This window comes from Bombus vancouverensis, chromosome 8 (genome assembly GCF_051014615.1).
Source record: "Bombus vancouverensis nearcticus chromosome 8, iyBomVanc1_principal, whole genome shotgun sequence".
Classification (NCBI taxonomy): domain Eukaryota; kingdom Metazoa; phylum Arthropoda; class Insecta; order Hymenoptera; family Apidae; genus Bombus; species Bombus vancouverensis.
In genome coordinates, this window is record NC_134918.1 from 10,209,460 (window position 1) to 10,233,881 (window position 24,422).

At 37.9% G+C, this 24,422-nt stretch overlaps 2 protein-coding genes across 2 annotated transcripts; both read right to left on the reverse strand.

Moving 5' to 3' along the window:
- Positions 1-989: 989 nt before the first annotated feature.
- Positions 990-8,875, reverse strand: Vgn (vitellogenin). Its single transcript, XM_033344630.2, has 7 exons — positions 8,805-8,875; positions 7,312-8,030; positions 5,628-6,539; positions 4,462-5,506; positions 2,627-4,252; positions 1,924-2,351; positions 990-1,665 (listed from the first exon to the last, which is right to left on the reverse strand). Exons 1-7 carry the CDS (start codon positions 8,851-8,853, stop codon positions 1,105-1,107), a joined length of 5,340 nt encoding a protein of 1,779 aa, XP_033200521.1. The 5' UTR covers positions 8,854-8,875; the 3' UTR covers positions 990-1,104.
- A 1,101-nt stretch (positions 8,876-9,976) lies between these two features.
- On the reverse strand, positions 9,977-17,113 carry LOC117162712 (alanine--glyoxylate aminotransferase 2-like). Its single transcript, XM_033344579.2, has 9 exons — positions 17,021-17,113; positions 15,657-15,758; positions 15,443-15,561; positions 14,860-15,094; positions 12,683-12,776; positions 11,996-12,204; positions 11,659-11,884; positions 11,058-11,456; positions 9,977-10,379 (listed from the first exon to the last, which is right to left on the reverse strand). The coding sequence occupies exons 2-9, from the start codon at positions 15,719-15,721 to the stop codon at positions 10,269-10,271; spliced, it is 1,458 nt and encodes a 485-aa protein (XP_033200470.1). The 5' UTR covers positions 15,722-15,758; positions 17,021-17,113; the 3' UTR covers positions 9,977-10,268.
- Positions 17,114-24,422: the final 7,309 nt, after the last annotated feature.

Consider the following 24,422-nt stretch of genomic DNA (forward strand, 5'->3'; position numbering starts at 1 on the left):
GTATGAACGCTTTCTCTAGCAGAGGCATGGAGTAATTCTATAGCTTTCCTTAAGAAGCAAATAGTTGTAACACTCTACAGTAAACGTTCCAACGGTCTCTGTCCCATAGCTCACCATACGCAAACCCTATTCTTCGAGTAAGATTGCCAGATGTCGATGCGTCTGCGCAGTACATGTTCAGCTAGCCCGAGGGCCCGTTATAAATCTTAAGATTTAGCTGACTAAAGTCCTTCAAACGGACAAACAGTCTTTGCCCCAACTACGGGAAAATAGAGGAAACCTATTTTTCAACGAGCAGCGCCTTCCACTAGCAACTTTTCCTCGAGGGCGGCTAGCATCTTTTTCTAACCACCGATATGGAGATTGATCAATTAGCAGCAATGCCAATTTTCCTTACTTTCTGGACGAAGGCTTTTCTCGACGAATCCGATGATCTCGTATCCTTAGACACACCTCACTATAGTTTTCCTCTGTGGCATCATCGGGACGGGAAAGTCATTCTCTCTCGCGATCTCACCGACTAAAGAGTAACGTCTTTACGATCAGCAATTATTCAGACTTAAATTTCGCGAGAACGTTCATCTATCATCCCGTTGACCGCGGATTCGTTATCGAACCTGAGACCATTGTCACTAGTGTCGCGAGCACCTAACCGCCGTGGTTGATTGTCGAATCTGTGTTATCCATACTTGTGTTAATAAACCGTATCTTTGTTATACCGCAGCGATGGCTAATTTCAATGAAGACTCATCGAACACCCACAACCCTATCCTCAACGCCACCGCGACATATCTATGTACATATTTTATCGTTGACTGGAAAATTTCGCGAATAAAATTTATGGAATTGGAGTGACCGAAACAGTTGCACATGGAATGTGTATCGAAAGAATGGCACGACAATTTTTTATGATGCATGCTTCCAACAGTTTGACGATCTAAAACTATATGACAAGGGAGGTAAAACAAATAATATAAAAACACCGCAGGTATTGAAAAGAGTAAATTTTACTAAAACATTGGATTACAAGCTAAATATAAAATTATCGCAGATACTAGCAAGAATATGTAAGTATATGAGGTAGGTAAGCAAGGTACACCGGAATTAGGCCTTGCAAGCAAGAGGAACGCTGATGGGTGCGTTTAAGGTAACTGATTTCTGGCTGAGATCGGGTTTGGCACCCTTCTCGATTCTGGCTTTCAAGGCCAGCGCTGTTGCGTTCCTCTTCATGCAGTGGTATTGATAATCTTTTGATTTCGTTTCGGTAGCCCAGCAGCCAGGTGCGCAGGAAGGCACTTGACGAATCGTGAAGCATATCGTGTTATCAGTCTCCGTCATGTGAGTCTTCAGGATGATGCACTGTTTGTTTCTGACGTTTGTATGGTATCCCCAGTTTGATTCCTCGGTATCTCTTCGTCCAGATTCCTTGTCGCTGATCACGTTGCTCAAATGATTCCTATCTTCGTATACGCATTCGCTGTTCGGCAGTAATTTCGAGTTCTCAAAAGACTCGCCCTCGCAGCGGTTCTTGGTCAGAGCGTAGCTGGCGATGAATAGCTCGGGTTTTCGAAGAATGCAACTCCTGGGAGCCATAAAGTCGTTGATCGGCTTTCCGTCGTAGTTACCACAGAGACCACGGATGGCTTTGCGGAATTTGTCGCCCGCCTACGAATTTCGACATATTATTAATTACGCCGTTGATAATAATTAATTCCGTTTTTAAAGCGAAATTACTTCCTTGGTATGCGATCTGCTCAGAAAGCAAGCGGATCCACTTTTTATACATTTCCAAATGTTAGTATGAAAACGTATGATTAGTTCTTAATTTTTCAAAAACAATTATAGAAGGCTAGAAGGATTAATGGCTATCTACGGAGGATATTCGAGCAATAAATTAATTTAAATCTATACTTTGTTATTTACCTTGATCATTAAACGTTTTCCATCGTAAACAATGTTCAGTTCGTATTCGTCAGAAACCAGGCCGATAGAGTAATCACCGATTTGGAAGATCTCGAACAAGACCTCGTCGTCCTCCTTTTCCTGCCAACTCATGTCCTTAGATATCTTGACGAGCTGTTCGTTCACGAAAACTTTCGGTAGGGTCGGAGTAGGTACAAATTTGATCTCCTTGTCACCAAGTAAAACTTTCATTTCCCTCTGTCCGTTTTCCATATCACGAATGAGGATACTCGCGCTGTCCAATTTGTACATACGCATCCTCTCGTCCGGATTATCTGGTTTCGCACGAGGATACGTGGTCATGACGACGTGCCAGCAGTTGCCTAATCTCAGGGGGTACTCTCTGCTATCGAATGTTTGCGCCCTGGTTTTATCCAATATACAGGCGGCTGTAAAAGTAAACGATGCAAAAGTAACGGTTTTGATCGATAAGAAAAATTAGTAGACATTGTAATAAAAATAATCAATCAGATCCACGTTCCTTTTCCTAGTGGAAGTTTGATATCTACTGAGAAGCTTGGAATTACTACGCGCTCAGTTAAAAAATTACTAAAAATGTCAGCTTCGTATTCCACTCTCGAATCGATAATATAACTAGCTGATGATGCGACGTAAGCACAGTTGAAAAAGTGATTTCACAATTGTTATAATTATACAAACTCACATTCGTCCTCATTGTACAAGAGGTTTTGAATATCCATGTCCTCGTCTGCAGCCATCAGAACGTCCTCCGCAGAAATTTCAAGAGCAGACAGGTCTAAGTCGTTGACGTGAATGTTCATAGTCGGAGTAGAGATTAATAAGTTAGCTCTTTGCAAATCGTTGGTCAGATTGGCCATGATGTCGATCTTCTTCTTGCCGGTCATCTTAGGATCCAATAACTCTGTGCGAATGTCCGCGTAATCATCCAAATAATCGTTGTTTATTACGGTGGTGAGAGCCTTGGTGATATAGGTCGTGATAGACGGCGATTGGAAGTCCACGGAGATAGATATTTGATCAAGAAGCATAGAGATCGCAGCAGCATTTTGACAGGCTCGAAGGATCTTGTTACCCTGCAGCATTTGTTTCTCGCAGATTTTGATTAAAGGTAGATCCTTGATCCGTTGCCTTAACTCTTTACTCTGGGTAGCTTCACCGTCCATGTTCAACCGGTGACCAGTGGAACAGTACCTTCCAATGAGCAAATCTGCATTAAATTCTACCTTAGGTTTCATTTGAGCGACCTGATCGTAGAACACCGCGTTGTCTGGCGTGACCTTCGTCTGGGAAGTCGCGCAGACTTCGAACAAGGTTTCAAGGCTCCAATATACCAGCGTTCGTGCTTTCTTCTCAACTTCGCTGTTAGCCGTGGCGACGGTTATAACGTTCCCGATAGTCTCTTCGCTTGTCAATGGAATTTCTACTGCAATATCTATCACTTGTGATTTGGCCAATTTGATACCCTTGGCAGCCTCGTCCATCCATTGTTTCCTACGAACTTCGCTGTCAGGCTTCATGTCGGATGGAACCGTGGCTGTAGCTTTGGGTGTCCATAGTTTAACGTCTTCAGCGTTGGGTGCCATTTCCACAGAGTCATACGATATTTTGAACACGAATGGTGCCACCTGTTCGCGTTTCAGATTCAGCAAGATGTCTACTTTGCAGTAGTTGTCGTTATCCAAGGTCCATGGAGTCATAACAATATCGAACAAGTCATTGATGTCCATGTTAAGCCAATCATCGTAGTTGTAAGATTTGCCAACTTCCATGTCCACCTTCACCAGATACGAATCTGCGGTAGTATCGGAATGGATACCGTCGGGAATTAGTATTTGTGTTGTTCTCTCGGTGAGCAGAGGACGTAAATCCAAAATGTTGTGACTGGCGACGTATGGAACGACGCTATAATGCAATAATCGTGCCTTTTCTTCTCCCTTCAATGGCCAAATCTTTACTTCGAAGCTGCCCTTAGGTAGGTCCACATCCAGAAGCAGTTTCATTGGTAGGTGAATGTTAAAGTCCAGATCGACGCCGGCGATGTACTGCTGGTGCTCGAAGGGCGTGACGAAACCAATTCTTCCTTGAATCTTCATTGCATAGAGTATACGAAAATCGGTTTTCGCTTTGATAGCCTTTGGATGCTTCACCTCGTTGCTCATATCTCCAGTGATCTTGAGAAGCAAAGGTAGTTCAAAACTATAGACGAATGGCAAACCGGTTTCTGTGGGGAAGCCATATGTTATATCGTAGGATCCTAATCGGTTGACGAGCTTTCCTTCCCTTTCGCCCTTCAGATACATGAGAAGCACTAGAATTACAAACGATACACGATTAACATACGATTTCGTTAAAATAACCTGAATCTTGGATACTATTAAATTAGTAGAAACGTCAGAAGCGCTCTGACCTTCGCAAAAAGTAGATAATCTTGTTATCTACGAATAAAGAATTATCTACAAATCGTTTCGTATTTAATGAAAAATATCGTTAAAACGTCAAATATTTAGAAACACTTACATTCATGGAATAGAGTGAGAGAGGTCTTATCGAAGGGGAAGAACTTCGCTCCGTACTTCCCGTTCCACATCAAGTTTCCTTCCAGAGGAACAGATTCGTCAGGAATGATACGCAACTGTTCGGCGATCTTCTCAGCCGCCAATATGATACCTTCTCTTTCTTTCGGGCTAGTCTTCAACTCTAGAATGGACTTAATGCTCGAAACCATGGTTATCACTTCGAACGGAGGGAACTTGAAGTCTCCGTAAGAAGAGTACACGCCGTAGTATATAGCGTTAGGAATCAGGCTATCATCGCTGCCAATGTACTTCAGGAACATATGAGAAATTATATTCCCTTCGTCAGTCATCGATTCGGTGACGTATCCGTGAGAGTAATGGTAGCTGTAATCGCTTGGACTCAGTAGCCTCTTTGCGGCGCGAGCTTTCTTCACCAGCGTTTGATATTCGGGGTCCTTCAGGTCCGCCAGACTCTCCAAAGTCGACTTCACGGCCGAGTTCACTTGTTTGTTCCAGTCGATCTTGGTAAATTCTGCCATTCGTTGTAACATGGTTAACGGAGGGTCGGTCTTCATCAGAATGAAGACAGCGGTGCAACGCACTTGGTGGTCTTCCATGGTGTTCAGATAGATCTTGTACAAAATCGAACGCGCCAATTTTGGAAAACTTTCAGCCAGTTTGGCAAGAGTTGAGACCATCAGCGTCCTCTGGAACACCGTCATGCGTACTTTGCCTTCCAGGTAAGGCTCGAAAACGGGCAGAATCTTCGGATGACCGATATTACCCAAAGCCATGATGTAAGTCTGAATAACCGTGCTTTGGCCACTTTCCACAGCTTTCCTCAATTCCTTCTCCAGGTAGGGGATGTAATATTCGGTAACTGCCTGATCGTGTTTGGACGTGAGACGACCGTACGTATGCACCGGATACTGATTGTGCATTCTCCTTCCGCTCACTTGAGCGTTATAGACCAACTCGCCGAATGCTATGATCGCCGGGCCGCTGATGGCTGGATCGTTCTTCACTCTCTCACCTGTAGCTAGTTTCTGGGAAACGCAAATTCAAGAAGATTCAGTACATCGTAAAACATTATTGTTACAATTGAAAATTTCATATATTATGAATTAATATTATCACAAATCAACTTCGTATACGATAGATACTCACGAAGAATTCCTTGATGTATTCAGCAGTAGGTGCGCGAGCTGTCTTGGGAAGTTTAGTCAAGAGATCTGCAGCTCTGTTGGAATCCACTTCCTTCATCTCGATCCAGTACTTGATAACCAAAAAGGCTGGTCCAGTTCCAGTTTGAGCGATAGCGGATTTCAATATGGTCCAAGCGTTTTGTTTAGGACCCACAGTCTTGCCCATCGATTTCAGCTCTTGAGGAGAAATACGTACGTCCTTATCGACTTGTAACATTTGCTCCTTATTCATCGTACGAAGTAGATGGCACAGGATCGTGAACTTCTCGAGAATTTCGTTTTTATACATGTTGTTCGGATCTTCCATCTCGTTGGCCATTTGGGAAATAAGTTCTTTGCTTTTCGCTACAACGTCCACTTCATTAGATTTTCCAATAGATTTGCCGCCGTAGCCAATGTATAGGGGCGACAAGGGATTCTGAGGAGCATCTTCCATCGTAGGTTTAGGCTGCCAGTAATGGTCCTCCTCGCTGCTGGAAATCGAACTGGACGAGCTGGACGAGTCAGATGATAAGCTTCGAAGATTCTGACCCTTCGTGGCTTCTTCGCTCGAGCTAATAGAACTGACGCTATCCGAAACCATCATCTTATCCGAATCCTCGACTACCTTGCCGGCTCTGCGTTCCTCCATATCTGAGTAAGGATTGCTGTAAGTGTAAACCAGGTTGCCAGTGGATTCCGGAGTGCTCGGTTTGGGCAGAGGACTCGTAATTTTCTTCACGTTGGCCAAGGTTACATTCATCCTGCTGGCTACCAACCCGTGTCCCTGGTCGTAGAATCTTGGGCTCACGTGCATTATGTTGGTAGTCACCGCCGATTGGATGGTGTAATCCTTCAGCGTTCCTGAGATGACGATTCTGCTCGTCGCAGATTGCTGCAACATTAAAAATCTTGTTTAACAACACCTATACTGTACATATTGTATCGATACTCTTCATAAGACAAATAGAATCAAAATCACCGAGAAATTAAACCTTTTACAGTATAATACTGTAGTAGCGTGGACCAAAGGGCTAAGAGATATCAGGCGAACTATAAACAAAGTCGCGAGAAAGCCGAAGTGGGCCGACAGGCCCAACAATGTATCGTCGGCCCTTCAAGCGAATAGTTTCGCGGAAAAACCCTACGTGGTGCCGCAAAGACAAAAGACAAAGGGATGCCACGGGAGAAAAACGAATTAACAGCCGGTGTTAGTTGAGAAGTCAGAGAGTGCGTTGGAACCGTGGTGACGAGAGTTGCAGATTAACTATTTCGTTGTCTCAGTTATAACACGTTATTGTATTTAGTTCACGTTAAACGACCATCGTTTCCTGTTTAACCAACATCTGTTTAATCCATTTTAGATAAACTAATTGTAGTAAAGATCCTGCAATACCATTATCGATATTCATCGCCTATAAACGATCGGAGATCTGTGTTTCCTGTGTCCAGATACAAGAAACGCAAGAAACGCTGTCGACAAAGAAATAGTTATTCCTGGATCGTTCGTTCCATCCGAATTCTCCATTTTCATTCTATTACGCTATTAAGGGGTTAACGTGGTTCAGGGATTGGCACAGAATTCCAACTTTCTATCAAAATACCGTCAAAGATACTGTCCGGTTTCTAACATTCCTGTAATATCATCAACGATCCAAACTACTCACCGAGAAGAATTTTCCATTCTTATTGGACCCAGCTTCCCATTGCCTGTTGCCAGTTATACCAAACTGATAGTTCATCCTCTGATCACATTTGTCGAAGTTCTTCGATTTGCGGATATCAATATACCGTCCATCTCCCTTCAACTTCGGCATAGGGACCAATGCTGGTTGAATTTGGACGATTTGCTCTGACAGCGGCGTGATATCGTAAAGAACTTCGCATTTTCCGCCAACTGAATCTTCCATAACTCTGAACATTCCGTACGGTTCTTGGTCGGTCGGAATCTGCATTTCCATCGTTCTTATCACGTTCTCACCCAGGGTGTCTAGTTGCAACTGGCTAACGATACTCTTCAGGATGTTCACCTCCCAGGTTGGGATGGTACGATCCACGATGATGTCCCTGATCACGCCATGTTTCAACTTGATAACGAACGGTTTACCAGAAAAGGGCATGTCACGGAGTTCCAACATTTGGTCAGAAATCTCAGTGTCCCAGCCTTCCGGTAAAGATCTGAGGATTCGAGCGTATTGAGTATGCGACACCTTCGCAGTTAGCATCTGAGGATCTTTGACTTGTATCGTGAGCAATGCTTTCATCAGGATACCGGTGTGCTGATCGGATAATTCATCCAAACTGGTTAATGTTCGACTTCGTACAAGATAAGTGTACTCGTTGTCGACATGCCAGCCATGGTCGTAGTCGGCTGAAACTATTCCCGCTGCGGATACGTAGAAATTTTCAGCGTTAGCTTCGATTGATTGAACGCGACAGAGTTGTAAATGTTAAAAGAAAAGAAACAGAGAATAACGAATGATACGTGATAAATCTTGAATCTTGATCACTTTTGCGACTGAGAAATTTAATTTATTAAATAATAAGTCTTGGCAATTTTAGGGAAAGAGTGAGGAAACGAAACAAAGAGAAATTCCTGAATGATTGAAATTGAAACGTACGTATTCTGAGACAGAGAAATTATTCCTATTTTTATTGTCGCTTTGTAGAAGTTTCTATTGATACTCTGTATGAGAAATATCTTTCTCTAAAATTAACAGTGGAATTATCAGACCGCTGTTTCTGATAGGATTTTCGCAGATTTACGATACACGGTATATAATTTTGGAAATGACTTTTTGTAAAGTATGGAAATAAAATATTTCTGTATATAAAATATTTTTTTTTTTTATTCTTCTGGTACAAGTTCTATAATTCAATTGTTGATAATTATATTCTCAATGACAAAAAAGTAAAGCAAAGAAAAATCGTTGAACGATTGGAGCTGAATTTTCAGTGTTTCGAGGTAAAAAAGATTTGCCTCATTTCTGGCATTGCAAATAAGAATTTTTGGATATACTGCGTTCTACATGAAATATGCCTCCTACTATCAGATTAATTAAAATTTATGAAAAGAGTTCAAGGGAGAAAGAAGATCGATGAGAAAGCAGATGGAACAATTGATAGGGAGGCCTGAGTAGAATTTTCTACCTTTACTTACCAAGCAATAAAACCGTCAGTGGTAGCCACATATTGAAAGCCGTGGACATCAACCGAGAAAGTAACGTTGGGTCGTTTTCAACCTCCAATTTATACTTTAATCGTGCCAACGTAAGCAGCTAAGAAAATGTCCGTGAACTTATTTTTTAATCTACATGCCACTCATTTCTCCTATCTATGTTTTGCACTGTCTGGTGTGTCTATTAGAATAATAACTGCCAGATCAAATTTTATTATCTGCTAATAACACTGGCGTTCAAGAAATAATAATTTCGTCAACAATATCGATTTCTTTCGAACTAATCCTCTTCCTCGTTAGAAACAGTTGTAACGAAATATACCTAATCGATGGACATGAAATTTGACAAAATTTTTCTTCGAAATTCTCGATTTGTATCTCCGGCTGACTTATCATTTCATAAAGCATTTCTCCCATTCTTATTAGGTTGTGACATATGAAATATACCCGATTTTTAATATTTATCATATTCCAGTGAATCTTAAAACTACAAAACTAGTACATCTACAAAAATAAATCATAACAAATTGATAGAATAAGATTTAACATCTTCTATCGTTCTATCTTGATAATCTCGTTTGCTAAGTTAGCTCAGAGTTTAAGTTTACGTCGAAATATTTTACAATGTCCTTTACATTAAAAATTCCTTTCTTCTAAAGAACCTTTCAGGAATTTTCTAGAATGCCCTTCAAATTAAAAATAAATAATATTTTGACCAACATCTTTATTGAGATTCAAAAGTTACCCATATAATCACAGTTCACGTATGATAACGATATAAAGCCGTGTCGTGATAACGTAACTCCAGAAAACGCTAGATTTCTGTTAATAAATAATGCAGTTGGTCATAATATGTAAAATGCAGATGTGATTACACGTGGGGTCACGGTTCGTGCGTTTTTATCATATTATATTTACGGATTTATGAATCTGCGGAATTATAGTTATTGAACAATAATCAATAATCTCCATTAGTATTTATTATTATCTTCTAATGTTCGATCTTTGATTTTGCAAAAAAGCTTGAACGTTAAATAACGACGGTCGTAGTCAACAATTTTAACACAGACATTGAATTTTCTTCCTTGTATCCGTATTTACTTGTTTCTTTCAACTATCTCGCTACCAGCGGAAATAATAATCAAACAAACGGATATGCAAAAATATAGTATATTTATAGTGATTATATTTATTACAATATATATTCTAAAGTATTATTACTTCGAATTTAAATTCGACGTTTAATTAAATCTTAACTATAGTCTCATCTCTCTCTGTTCACCTGTAATTCTTTTCATACATATACACACGATATTCTTCAGAAACATGCACAACATATTTATCAATAATCATTCAGCTTACGAACAGTAATATCTTAAATATAAGGCACACGGCCATCGTGTTTTATAAATATATTATAATATAAGGTTCAGCTTAAATTAATCGTTAATTAGCGCGAACAAGCAACGGCTTCCCGCTTGAACACGTGGTGTTATCCGTTTCCACGTCCATTTTAGAGATCGTCGCCTTCAAAATAGTCGTCGTGGGCTCGTACTTCTAAAAACATATAATTAATTAATTATCAGGAATTAATAACCAGCTAAATTTTGGAGAACCTCGTAGATTGCAACGTTCGCTTAAAAATATTTCTATCGTGTCTGCTAGCATGGAATCACGTACGAAGTAAATTGAAAAGATCGTTGAATTAATCAAACAAGCGATATCTAAAAGACTTTCATGCAAAATTACTATCTATAAAAAATATCGAAGAAACATGTAATTAACGGTTCACTGGTTATCGAGGCACATGCAAACTGTCGAGACGAAATATCGCTCATCCGGATGAGATACGACGATCTCTTTGCAAAGTCAGACATTTTCATTCAGAAAAACAAAGTGTACTTCGCAATGTTACAACATTCTGCATCCGGTTTCCGATCGAAACGTGTCCACGCTTTCTCGCTCAAACGCGACATAATTGCATAATCTACGTTATCATTCAATAAGAAAATCTAGAAATTACATTCATAATTTCGAAACATCTTAACATGCAGAAATCCTGCTCTTCGTTCATTCGTTTCTCGTAAGTTGTTCGCAACTCTGCTTCTAAAATCTCGTCTAAATATCTCTTCTAATATTTCCAACGACTTATAATATTTTTCCATTCTAATATTCTAATATTTCTAGTTTTAATTTCAATTAATATCTCCAATTGAAAGTCCAATTAACAATCACCTTTTCGACGCCAATGTCCACTTCCTCGAGAACTTCGTCCAAAGTAGACACCAAGTGATTTACATTCTCAATCGTGAATACCATCGGCGGTTTCAATTTCAAGATATTGTCGTCCGGGCCGTCGCTGCTTATCAAAATTTTCCTGTCCTTCATCCTGGAGACCACGTGCTTCGCTTCCGAGGTCGCTGGGCTTCTCTCGATCCTGTCGCGCACCAACTCGATACCCGCGAACAGTCCGACACCTCGTACGTCACCGATAATTTTTCGTCGCTTGGCCAGCTTCCTCAATTCCGTCATCAGATGATTACCAACCTTCAAAGCGTTCTCTTGAAGATTCTCTCGCTCGATCACTTCCATCACGGCATTTGCTATGGCGCAAGACACTGGGTTTCCCCCATACTAAGATTCGACAGAGGACAAATCGTAAGTGTTTCATGGTTTTTAATTTCATAATGTAAAATAAATAAATAATAATAATTATTATTATTATTATGTTCTATAAAAGAAGGAAGATATCTGAATTCGTCGATTCGTAAACGATAAGGTTTCCTTGCTGAGAAGAATACGAAGAACGAGGAGATTTAAAAACTTTGATATTCACCGTATTGAAGTACTCTATTCCAGTGTCTTTGAAGCTTCCAGCAATGGCCGGTGTCGTAATCACAGCTGCCACAGGATGTCCGTTACCCATGGGTTTTCCTACGGTGACTATGTCCGGTATAGCGTCCTCGCCGTAAAGCTGGAAGGCCCACATGTGGCTACCAACCCTTCCAAATCCGACTTGAACTTCATCCGCGATGCAAACACCACCGGCTTCTCTAACGTGTCTGTTATTTTATGCAAATAGTATTAACGAAACTGAAGGTAGGTAACCAATTATATCAACAATTATATCAACTATATTAAGAAATTCGACGCTGATAGAGCAACATACTCACTTGTACACGTTTCTGAAGTAATTCTGTGGTGGCAGAATTTGCCCACCGACAGACATTAAACTTTCAGCGATGAAAGCGCAGACGCCTTTGCCTTCGTTCTTCAGATTCTGACAAATATTCTTCACATCATCGGCGTACTTCACGCCCAGATCTTCGTTAGGATGGTCGATATCGCGATACTTCCCTCGATAAACATCCGGGCATGGTGCCTATGAATAATAAATACGAGAAGCTCACATTAAACACCGAACATAGATAATTGGCATCCAAACATTTCTGAAGTATAAAATTTCAATTATTCTCACGAATACTTCTTACGATTATAAATATAATAATAATAACGATGATGATGGTATTTATTGTTTATCAGAATCTACGTCCATTAGAAGAATTTTTTTTTTTTTTGGCACAACGAATCGGTTTTCTTAGTATACATTCTTTTATCTTACGAATAGAGTTATTCTAAAGTTATGGAATGCATTGGACACATATTATATACGATGATAATTTTTTTGCAAAATTTATCAACATGTTTCTCGATATTAAAGTCATTGAAGAAGGTTCAACAATTTATTGTAGATTATCTAGGCTACTATTGTTATTTAGATTGTTTTAGATATATTATGAATTCAGATATTTTTTCGACGAACTTCAGTATAATAATAGAAATTGATAAAACTTTCTTACCACGTGAACCCAGTCTTTTTTGCCAGGCCCGTTCGGTTTGTTGAACTTGTACGGCGAAATATCGATCATCGAAGTCAAATGGCCATGATAAGCACTAAAAGCAAGAAAGAACAACGTTAAACGATAGTTTGTTTTCAGCCACCTCAGCACTCTCTGTCAAGCTCACTATCAAGCTCTAACTCTAAGCGTCATTTCACTGTGATCCTCCGTACGGCGACGAGGCCATCTTATCCGATTTTCTTCGACACGTCCTGAAAATGGTCATTCTCTTCTCTTCGTGAAACTCTTCACTTCACTCAACGATTTTCGTTATTAGGAAAGACAATAAAGAGAGAGAGAGAGAAAGAGAGAGGAAGAGAGAGAACAAAACGATTCGCGAAATATACGTTCGCTTTTCACGCTGTCTCAGTTTGCGGAAGTATCGATAACAAAGCAAAAGGGAACGCTGATAGCTCGATGACGTAAAATTACGTTATCAAAGAACCTGATGTCGTGAGGCGAGACGCATTCGCAACGCGTCACTCGCAAAGCAAAGGATGAACGTTGAAGACGCTGAGGATAGCGCAGCTGCAAAGAGAGCATGAGTGAATCATGAAACTATCAATGCGTGTTCACCAAGGTATCGTCACATGTTCATTGCTGAAACTCGATTAATCAGGTTTCTTCAGTTATTAGACGCGCGATGCTTAAAGAATTTTCATTTCAGGAATTATCATTTATAGCAGTTGTATCTAAAATTTCTTGTTTTGATTTGTTTTAAAGTTTCAAAGAAACTTGCGTTTTCTGTATTCCGAATAAATTTGAATTTTCTCTCATTTAAACTTCTCTTGTTTTCTTGTAAATGTTAGATTTTGTTATTTCAGATCTCGGTCTTTAAGATTTAAAGCAAGGTTTAGGGTAAATTTTCATGAGCTAAACGCCAGGTTTGATATTTCTACCTTCGCAAGCTTCGAAATGAATTGCATCCCCTGAACGCTTAAATTTGAAACGTCGATGTTTGCAAGTACCGAGATGAATTTCACCCTTCAAATATCAAATTTAAAATTTCCATCTTTCGCGAGGTCTATAATAAATTTCCACCTACTACGTATCTGTTCAATTCGAAAAAAGCATTTAAAAGCTTCTTAAACTATTTTGAATCATGACGATATCATCGTGTGCACGACCACGCTTTTAACAATGTAATTTCACTTGTCCAGCTATCGAAGCTCCCCTTGGCCCACTTCGTGTCACAACACACCCCCTCGATTCGCTTCTTTTCTATCGACAACATTCGCCCCTGCTGTTGCCTCTTGGCTTCGCATCTTTTCTATCAGGATATAAAATTACTTTTTCGTAGATAAGTTCCGATCCATATTGCTTGGCTTCTTGTTGTGTGGCGTACATGTGGCACGTACGTGTCACCTAAAACGACAATAGCTTTATGTGACTTTGTCGACTTTGTGCGTGCACGAAAATTCGCCGATCGATCATGTACAACTTCTTTCGTTGTCTCGTCGCATCGCGTTGGCCACGTTGCTTGTATCTTCCAAAGCGTTTTCATTCGCTGCAAACAAGCAAAAAAGAAAACCCACACGATTAGTCGGCTGTCGAGTAAAGGAACGTAGTCTGCCTGAGAGAAATCATCGTAGCCTGAAAAATCATCGTGTTCCTATCGCCTTCGTGTTATTCTAGTCGCATCGTATGGCTACTCACTGAATTTTGCCCCGATCAGAAAGGGAAAACGAAGGCTACCTGCAAATGGTCGAGACACGTTTTTCTCACGAAAGAAACAACGCACAGTGATTTTCGACTTCTTTTTTTTGCTCGAGGGTCGCATATATTTAGTCGGAAAAAGCCAAAAGCCTGTTGGACGACAACGATTTCGTTTCTCATAGAATTTTCCTTCGATCGTGGGAAGAAATGTTTTACGAATTATTTTCAGAAGATTTATTTTTTCAAATATTTATAACTGTTTCGAAGAAGATATGAAAAATTGCTGAATATACGAATATTACAATAAATAATCGAATATGGAAAAATTTCTATAACGATCGAATGATAATTTAGTCGATGAACGAAATCGTCACGTTTGTCTAAACGTAATTATCTAAACGTAGATTATCGCTAATCTACGTTTTTTTCGGAAACAGGTGAATACTTTTTGTGGCTGATTTGCTTTAAATGCGACAACTTACTGATCTAAGGTGATAATATCCTTGTTCTTGGTATGCGTTTGAGCGAGACGAAGCGCGAGATCGTTGGCCTCGCTGCCCGAGTTTACCAGGAAACAGATGGACAGTGGTTCCGGAAGAAGCGAGGTCAAACGACGCGCGCAGATTACCAAATCGTCATGGAGGAAACGGTTGTTGGTGGAGAGCAAAGCCATTTGTTCTTGGCCTGCGCGCACCACCGTTGGATGGCAGTGACCCACTGTAAATTTATTTATTTATCCGTGTTAATTCATAGGAAATTATATTTTTTTGTTATCATTCACAAACTTATATTTCATTTTCTTAGACTCGTGTGTACGAAGTTCTTTTAAAATGAAGCTTTCAACGTGCATAGAATCATTACAAACTTACATAGACGCTATTTATCTGATTTAAATAATTTATCTAATTTAAATATACGATTCTATGCACAGTTTAGATAAGAATTAGTCAATTCATTTGTTCCATTTTAGTCCCTATAAATTATCTATTTAGGGCAATTATTCTTACGAATTGAAGCTTCTTAGATTAAAAAAAATATTTTAATATATTAACATCTTTTTCATACCGTGAGCAACGTTATTGATACAGTCCAAGAAACGATTGCCTCTCTCATCGAACATGTACTGCCCCTCGGCTCGAACAATTTTCAAAGGGTTCGATTTGTAAAATAATTTGCACGCTTGCCTGCAAAACGATCGATTCGTGTTCACGCTCTAAATGAATATTATTCCATATGACAACAGCGATAAATAGGAACGCGCGATTAACATGATATTTACCCAATATATCGCTCCCGCAGTCTGATCGTCTCAGATTTTGGCATCTGTTCCAATGACTCGGCCATGTTCGAAAATGATCTAGTATGACTTCTTGATTAAAGCCTGTGAAAACATAATAACAGTTTCATTAGTGAATAATGTATTATATAGAGGAGAATAATTCACAAGTAATATAAGTAACACAGATTCGGGTAAAATCTGGATAAATCAAGGGAAGATTTAATTTCGTGAAAAATGAAATGCTATTTCTTGAGAAATTTCCTTGGCCTTCCTATATTTAGAAATTGATATTACGATGTGTTAAAGGTACATAATAATCATTTAGAAGCACGGGTATCGGCCATTTCCCCATAGGATAAGTAATTTTCCAGCGGCTGATAAGTGCACGTGATTGCTACGTGGAAGTGGTAGTTGCACCCGTACATTCTTTCAACCATAGTCTCCCATACCACGAGATTTAACAAACATATTCGTATCGTCAATCGTTAGAAAAATGACAAATTTAATACAGACTTTTGTAAAATAAAAATTGCAATATTTTGAATGAATCGTGCGCTAACAGACACAAGTATCGATGAAATGTTGCTATGAAAGCGAATTGCAAGGGAATTAGTGTCGCACGTGTCGCAATAGCGCTTAACGTTCTTAAGTTACTTGAGATGTACGAAATTAGCAAAGAAGAAAAAGAGAACTCAGATCAAGAGTCTTCTGTCACGTGTGTTTTAAAACGACCGCGATAATTTCTGACGATAGATCAAATACTTGCTGTCTAGATTGATCAAATATTCATGGTAAAAACAAGGTGTTTATTTTAGGATTGACAACGGATATTTATCTTTTATGGTCTTGGAATTTTACGATTTGTAGTACTTTGTTATTTCTATATGATTTTTGTCGCCAATACTAGACAAGAACGATGTTATCTCATAAATTTTTGTAATTCCTACGGTAGATTCGACGCTACGTATGATAATACATACTGTACATGTAAATATTATTTATTCATTACAAAACTCTAAAACGTGTCGCTTTGAAAAAAATCGAAAGCAAATATATAAAAAGAAAAATAAAATGTAGACAAAATAAATAGGAAATTTCCTGTATACGAAACCTTTAGCCAAAAGATAGAGTCGATATATACGTCACCGAATATATTAATAAGAAAACAAAGAAAAAATTTGGCAAACCGTCCAACCACCCTACCCCGCGGCTTCGAATAGCTACAAGGATCATGCGGCAGATATATGCAATAAACACAGGAAACAGATAAAGAAAAAGAAAAGACCGAGGGAAATATCCGGGAATATCATCTCTAAACACACACACGCGGCACGTACGGAAGAGCAGAGTCTGTGTGATCGTACCTGAACACGAGTATAATCGGAATGAGTTACGGCCTCTCGAACTTCTGAATGCAGTCGTCAGCTGAGTGCCGCGACCTACTCCGGTGACGTCATATATAGAGCTTTGCTCATTGTCCGTCAAGAGTGGTGGGGAGCGAGGGGATGCGCGCGCAATTACCTCTTCTCCCCTCCACTGCGCAGTAGGAGTCGCACCGCCGTGGCGCGCGTAACTTAAGCGAAAAGAGATTTCGATCGATCAAGATATTTTTCCTCTTCCTTTTTAAATGTCCCTTACATTTAGCGATCCTTTTCCCCGTATCTCGTGCGTATTCTTGCAAATCATTGCCGAGTAAACAAAAGATAGTAATCGAGAGAAGAAAACATGAGGAGGACATCGAAAGTGGGGGACTAGAAAACTGGAGAGAAAAATAGACGAGCGCAGAAGCGAGCGAGATTTTTAATTCTTCGGCGAAGATCGTCTTAAACTATTCTTTTAGAAATCTTTTGGTTAGGTTCCTTGAATAAAGACTGGTCGATACTTTTTTTTTTTTTTAAATAAAATGGAGTAACTTAGGAGAATTTACTGTGAATAAGTAAGATGGAATTTAAAAAAGAATAAAAAAAAAAAAGTATAATATTCCATTAGGGCTAGTAAATGCAAAGCGAAATTCTACTATTAAAAAATTATGCAACGGCGATGTCCAACGATTACGATGATCACGAGCGAGGAAAAATGTTGCGCGATACGTTAAATTTAGCAGTCGATGGTCATTCCGATAGTGAAAACGGTACGTGCTCGAAGGAATTTTAGTGGAATTCTACACACTACAATGAGTAGTAAACCGAAATAGAGGGTCATTACCTTGACCGTAAGGAATAGAGGCGCAATAAAACTGGCATTGAAAATAATACATGTATCGGTTAGTATTGAAATGGCCCAGGTATAAAACCTAAAAATAAGATATTTGTTTTACGTCGCGTATTATACTATAATAATCCGTAACCATTTTTGCAGAACTATCGGACTGTGTTTGCTGTTGTGTCGTTAACACAGAATTCAGTTCATGCGTCAAACACAGAACTTTGTGTATCTCGAAAAAAAAAAAAAAAAAAAAATAACACGCTACTTTCATAATCATCGACTCACATAAGATGTACTACTGTGAATAACAGAACGAAATTATCATGGTTAGCAAACTGCGTATGTTAATTATGCAAACAGTAGATTTCCTAACTATCACTCAGAAAAAAACACCATTATAATCGTCATAAGAAGACTGTAAATATTCATGCAAATTTTTTCAAAGACGGTCATAAAAAGTATAACTCGCATATACGCGATACTATATTGTATTTTCTAAATGTCATAAACCTAGGCGTTAGGTATTTTGCTTCTACGCTCATTGTGACGTATTTTTGCATATTTACGTTCGAGATAAATACACGATTTGCCTAATCATCAAGAACAAAGAAACAAACACATTGCATCTCTCAACTATAGCAACTTCGCTTCTCGTAACCGCGATCGATTGCTATTAATATTGTTGTATCGATTGCTTCTATTATTATCGGATTGTTATCATGTTACATAACGTGGTATTATCATGTATATCATGTATGCATAAAATTTGATTATCGAATAAAATAGAATACGAGTTTATCAAAATTTTGAATAAATATTTCGAAGTATGCACTCGATCAAATTTGCAATATTAACGTCTCGTTAGCTCTAATGTTTTTAAGTACGCGCCTTGTTAAAGAGATAATTAATTCTTGATATAACGATCCATTCTTGATCTAATTTCTTATCCAGTTAATTCTCGCTAAAAATAGTAAGTGGCTAAAAGTCTTCAACGTAGTAACATGGTAGAACGATGTCGATAATCGTTGTTGATTAATAATTATTATTATCGCATTGAAAACTAGATTGTACTCTGTTATATTAGATTTTCTTTCAAAATCACGCGATAACGATAACAATAACGTGACTTAAAACACGTTTATGAATAAAAAAAACACAAATTCTTTTTCTAAAATTCCTTTGAACGGTACAAATTCCTCTCGGAATTTCCTTCAGCTTCTAACAGTTCGGCTTTTGAAAATGAAAAATGAAGATTTCTTTCATTATCTCTCAGAATCTCAGAATATTTACTGTACCTTTGAGATTTATTTTCAAAATACAAAAGTATCTTTCTTAAGGTATCTTAAGGTATCTTAAGGTATTTCTTACCTGCTTCTTTCCTCGAGTTTCGCTCGTAAAAGGAAAGCCTTTAAAAATTTCTGCCATCGTCACTCAAGAGTTTGACCTTTTACGGTACATTCGAAATTCAACTTGTTTCTTGATTAGCCAATTCACGTGACTCTAAAATGTCAGTGACATGTTAATAAATTATATGCGTAGGTCGTACGATAAAACCTGCCTAACATTTGTAATACCTTTACAAGTTACGGTTATCATCGCAAAACGTGTAACCAAACGCGATTTCGTTTTACAATTTCGATTCTGTAACCTTCAGTCGCAAATTCTCGCCAATTTCAACGGATTCGTCGATCGATTATTTTGTTAAGACGCGTATCAGAAGACCCGTGCAAGTAACTTCAGAGATTTTATTTCTTCAGATCGAAAATATAACTCCAGATAGGATTACAATTTTTCGTTTACGTTTTCGAATACAAGAAAAAGACGTATCTTCTAATATTTTTCACACCGTGATACAGTATTTGCACCTAGATTAGCCGAGTAATCAGATAACTCGCTAGCTCGACGAAAACATGTAACAAATAACGTCCACTTAATCTCGCTGTTTTGCAATGGAAAAAATCATGGATTAGATTACGTGAATTAGGTTTGTAAATAAAATGACTCGTTTCCACAATAATACTATCAATCTTTAATAATAAAATAATTTATTAAGAAATGGAAAAGTTACGTGTAATATAGTATACTCCACTTTGTTAATGTCATTTATTAATAATGATAATTTATAGACTATGTCGCCTGTTTAAAACTTTATTAATAATATCAGTTCAATCGCTTAATCGTACATTTTCAATGAAATGAACAATTTTATTTTGAACAATTTTCAATGTGAATTCGCCAACGTGTTGATTAACAATTTAAGATAGTAATTTTGTTTTGCAAATATTTTTTTTATTCTTTATTTATTTACATTTTACAATTTGTCCAGTAGGACATTTGGTAAAATATTATAGCTTAGTGATATAGCAATATAGCATGTGGATGGCTACCCCCAGTGGGATACCATCTTCAAATTTTTGCAAATATGTACAAAAATACCACCATAGTTTGGAACTTGCTCGCAATAAAAGTCACTGAAATTTTATGGCTATTGATAGTTTCGTGCAAAGCAGGCCAACCTCGTGTATATCAATCGCCTGACATTGGCACGATGACTAATGGGCCATTTAAACGAGACTGAAAGCATTTGGATTCGTCCGTTGGATCGTTGGATTATCTTCGTCTCATAAACCAAAAATATTTCTTTCTCGCTATTTTCCTTTAATACTCAGAATACTAGCAAACGCGCCATAGTACGTTAGAAACGAAGACATTTGGAAAGACCTGGGATTACCAACGGTCAAAGAGGAGATTAACAGAAGTGCAAGAAGGTACAGAGAAAGAATAGCAACGTACCCGAACCGGCTGGCAGCGGAAACGGTCGGCGCAACAAATATAAAAGGAAACTAAAAAACAAACACCCAACAGATCTCACAAAGGACATAACCCAACGTGCAAACACTCACCACACTAAAGAAATAAATCAATCAAATTCGAAAATGGTATGCCACTGGGGTAGCCATTCACATGCTATATTGCTATATCACTAAGCTATAATATTTTACCAAATGTCCTACTGGACAAATTGTAAAATGTAAATAAATAAATAAATAAATAAATAAAATTATTTTCCTTTCCTTCACGCCATAGTTAATGTCCAAACGCAATTTTTCTTTTCTCTCTAATCGTTTTTTAATCTCATAACGATTATATATTTTTCTTTTAACGATCAGGATTACTAGATACCTTTATTTCCATTCTTTTCGTCAAGATTATTGATTCTCTCTTTACTGGACGAGGCTTCTAATGGAAAGTTTCTCGATCATCCTCATCGCTATCGTTGCTCGTGATATCACTACAGAGACGAACATGAACGATTCCATTCATCGATCGTATGTGGGAATCGTCAGAAGGAAACAAAATCAAGCCGATTCGTACAATTTACCAGTTTCTAGTCTATTCCGCTCTATTTTTAAACGAGTCTCGGTCTTTGAAACGAGCTTTTTAAACGCCTTTGAGTGTTTACGAAAAAAGAATCAACCGAATAAAAATGTACGATCGATCGACTTATAATTAGTATCATTTTCGATTAAATTTCTTTGTACTTTAGATAAAGATATCTTCAGATTTTTTCAACTGGTAAACTGGTAAGCAAGACGTTGTATAACAATGTGCAAAATCTGCACGTCAATATCGAGCGAATGCATTTTTTCGAATGTCTCTCTCGCGTTACACTTTGACGAATCGCCTGCTTCTACTCGCAACATCTCGGAAACTTTCCGTCGTTCACACGATTATCGATGCGCTTGTTTTTTAATCGCTAGTCTTATCTACGCGCCACAATTCGTAATTCGCGATCTGTCTATTTGAAATTCGCAGGCTGTTTCGCAGGTCGTGCAACATGTGTATGCAACGCACGTTCGAGAAGAAAATTAGAATGCGAATGTATCGGGACAAATTTGAATGCAATAGCAGTACATGTTAAGAGAAAGTTGATAGGTGGTATTTTTCATCTTGATTATAGCACATCAAAGGTATCTTCATGGAAATATTATCGACGTCTCGATCAAAATCGTATTGATGCCACTATTATCGATCTACGAAAATTTTTATCAATCCGAATCCTGACGTTAGGTACTGTAATACATCAATAATACTTAAACTATCTTGCAATTAACACAAGACAATATATAATAATAAAATATAATAAATAAAAATTTGGAATAAAATTCTTTGGAACTTTAATGAAAAAAAAAATTATTATTCATATTACTGCTCGTTCCACATACTGCATCGCTTATAGAATGAATATTAAAAATACTATTCGTAGAACAAAATCACATAAAAAGTTAATAAAACGTTGAAGAAACATCACTGGCGAAACGTCATCGGCATGCAACTTTGCCATGAAAAGGTAGTTGACTTTTCTCACGTTTTTCGATGTTTTCGACAGTAAAATGAAACTGTGACCATAAGATGGAATATCGTATGATCATGAAGATTCACGCACGTGATGAACGAGGATCGCAAATAATGACGTGACAACACGAGGAAGAATGCGAATGGCGACACGTGCTGCACGTGGACGATAGTGTTACATGCATGATTGCAGGTATCACGCAGCTAATCCGCTGATAACTGCCGTGACCAGCCTCCGCTGCTTCGTTCATTGTAAATAGGAACACGCGTAACTTGATAAAATTCCCTTGTGTGTGAACGCCGACGGAAGCGGAAAAAGAAACGCGATACTTGTGATTAAACTGTCGCCGTTTATCGATGCAATTTTCAAAAATCTTTTCTAGCCTTCGAAACTTCGATAGTGACTTAATCTTAGAGAACATCGATTTTAAATTTTCAGTTGGAAATGATAAACATTTTCTGCTTAATTATTATTCATGTAACCAAAACAGATACGAGTACGTGTTTAATGAGAAGTATCTCATCAATCTAAAATGAGCGACTCCTAACTATTCCTCGTTAAAGTATTTTTGTTAGGTCGTCCGAAAAGTTTCTTTCGTTTTATAAGGAAATGATGGATGCACAATATTTTTCGTTTCATATTATTTCATCGAATTACTGAAAATTCTCAACGCGAAAATTGATTGTAATTTTAATAAATAAATAAATAAAAAAAAAATATTATTTTATCGAATTACCTATGATGCATTTTATTCTATCTAAATAAAGATCACAATTTTGATGCATCGATGATACAAAAGATGCATCGTTGTAAAAGACGTGTTTGTAAAAGAAAGACTTTCCGGACAACCTAATACTTAGCAGAATAATCGGTATACAAATATGCTTCATAATTGTATCATAGAATACGCTATATTAGAATAACACAAGAATATGTAATTTCTGCTGTGAATCGTTATTATGTTTGACTAGAGAATTCTCCAAACTAGGCCACTGATAAATAATCTAAGCGTCTCTAAAAGCAAACGTTTGCTATCATGACTTACGTCGCTGAACGATGATTAAATAATTGTGTAAATTTCCCAAGGGAACTAAAACGTGATTGTTAATTCTGTTCATGTGCCAACGAACATCGAGTAAGAAAAGATACTCCGAGTATGTTTCTTATTAACGAACAAATTGTTCCTTTGCGATTGTGAAATATTTTATAAATATACGATCGATTAATTGAAAGTGACAACGTTTATTCATCATTTATCAATGGATATCACGAGCTGGTATCCAGTACGAATGTTCAAAGACTCGTTTCGCGTTGATTTCTAGATGGCATGCAAATTGCAAATTGTTTCGCAAGATTTCATTGCTTAAACGACGCGTTCCCCGGCAAGATTCTACATTCAGCTTGCGTCAGAGATCACTCGGACTATCTGTTCATTGATAACACGTTTTTCGAAGATACGGACGAACGAAAGCGGAATGAACTCGCAATGAACCGCGCGAAGGCGTTGCATATTTTTAGAGTAGTGAAAAATGGATATTAAACACTCATAGAATATTTCGCAAGATCGTAAAATCGTTAGAAAGCTGAATTTATATTATTCAGTTCGATAGGTGTCTTTCGGTTTTGAAATTTTAGATTTAATTATATGAAATTTAGATTAATTCCGAATTTTTTAATTCGGCTTTAAGAAACTTGAGTTTAAATTACACTCGAATTTCGGTATTCGAAAATCTGAATCCTACCGTTTTCAGAATGTGGATCTAGTTTTTAATTAATGCACTGTGAAGTTATCGGTCGTAAGTTCACGGAAATCTTCAACTGGTGACAATAGGATTATATCATCCTATCAGGATGTTACAGCACGATTACATCATACCATAATCTTTCAATAACGCTTCAATTTATTGATAACGCATAGCAGAGACTGATAGTTAGGGGAATAGCTAGTTGACAGGGAGTTCAATTGTTCACAACCGTGGATTCTTTGCTCGGGTATATTACCATTGTGGAATTGTACAATTCACCGAATAAATTATGTTCAGGCCTGATATAACTGTCAACTGATAAGGTTATTTTTCAATAAAAAAACGCGCACTTTTAAAGCCATGCATAAAGTGATTTACTTGAGATAAAATGTTCAGTTAACAAGTGGATGTAATTGGTAATTATCGTAATTAATGTTGTACGAATTAAACAATTGCTTA

Coding starts and splice junctions, on each gene's coding strand:
- LOC117162712 (XM_033344579.2), bottom strand. CDS start 15,721: ATGGCCGAGTCATTGGAACAGATGCCAAAATCTGAGACGATCAGACTG. Junction 11,885..11,995: donor TACTTCAGAAACGTGTACAA/GTGAGTATGTTG, acceptor ATAAAATAACAG/ACACGTTAGAGAAGCCGGTG. Junction 11,457..11,658: donor GAATAGAGTACTTCAATACG/GTGAATATCAAA, acceptor GTCGAATCTTAG/TATGGGGGAAACCCAGTGTC.
- Vgn (XM_033344630.2), bottom strand. CDS start 8,853: ATGTCCACGGCTTTCAATATGTGGCTACCACTGACGGTTTTATTGCTT. Junction 8,031..8,804: donor ACTGACGGTTTTATTGCTTG/GTAAGTAAAGGT, acceptor ACGTATCCGCAG/CGGGAATAGTTTCAGCCGAC. Junction 5,507..5,627: donor AATACATCAAGGAATTCTTC/GTGAGTATCTAT, acceptor TGCGTTTCCCAG/AAACTAGCTACAGGTGAGAG.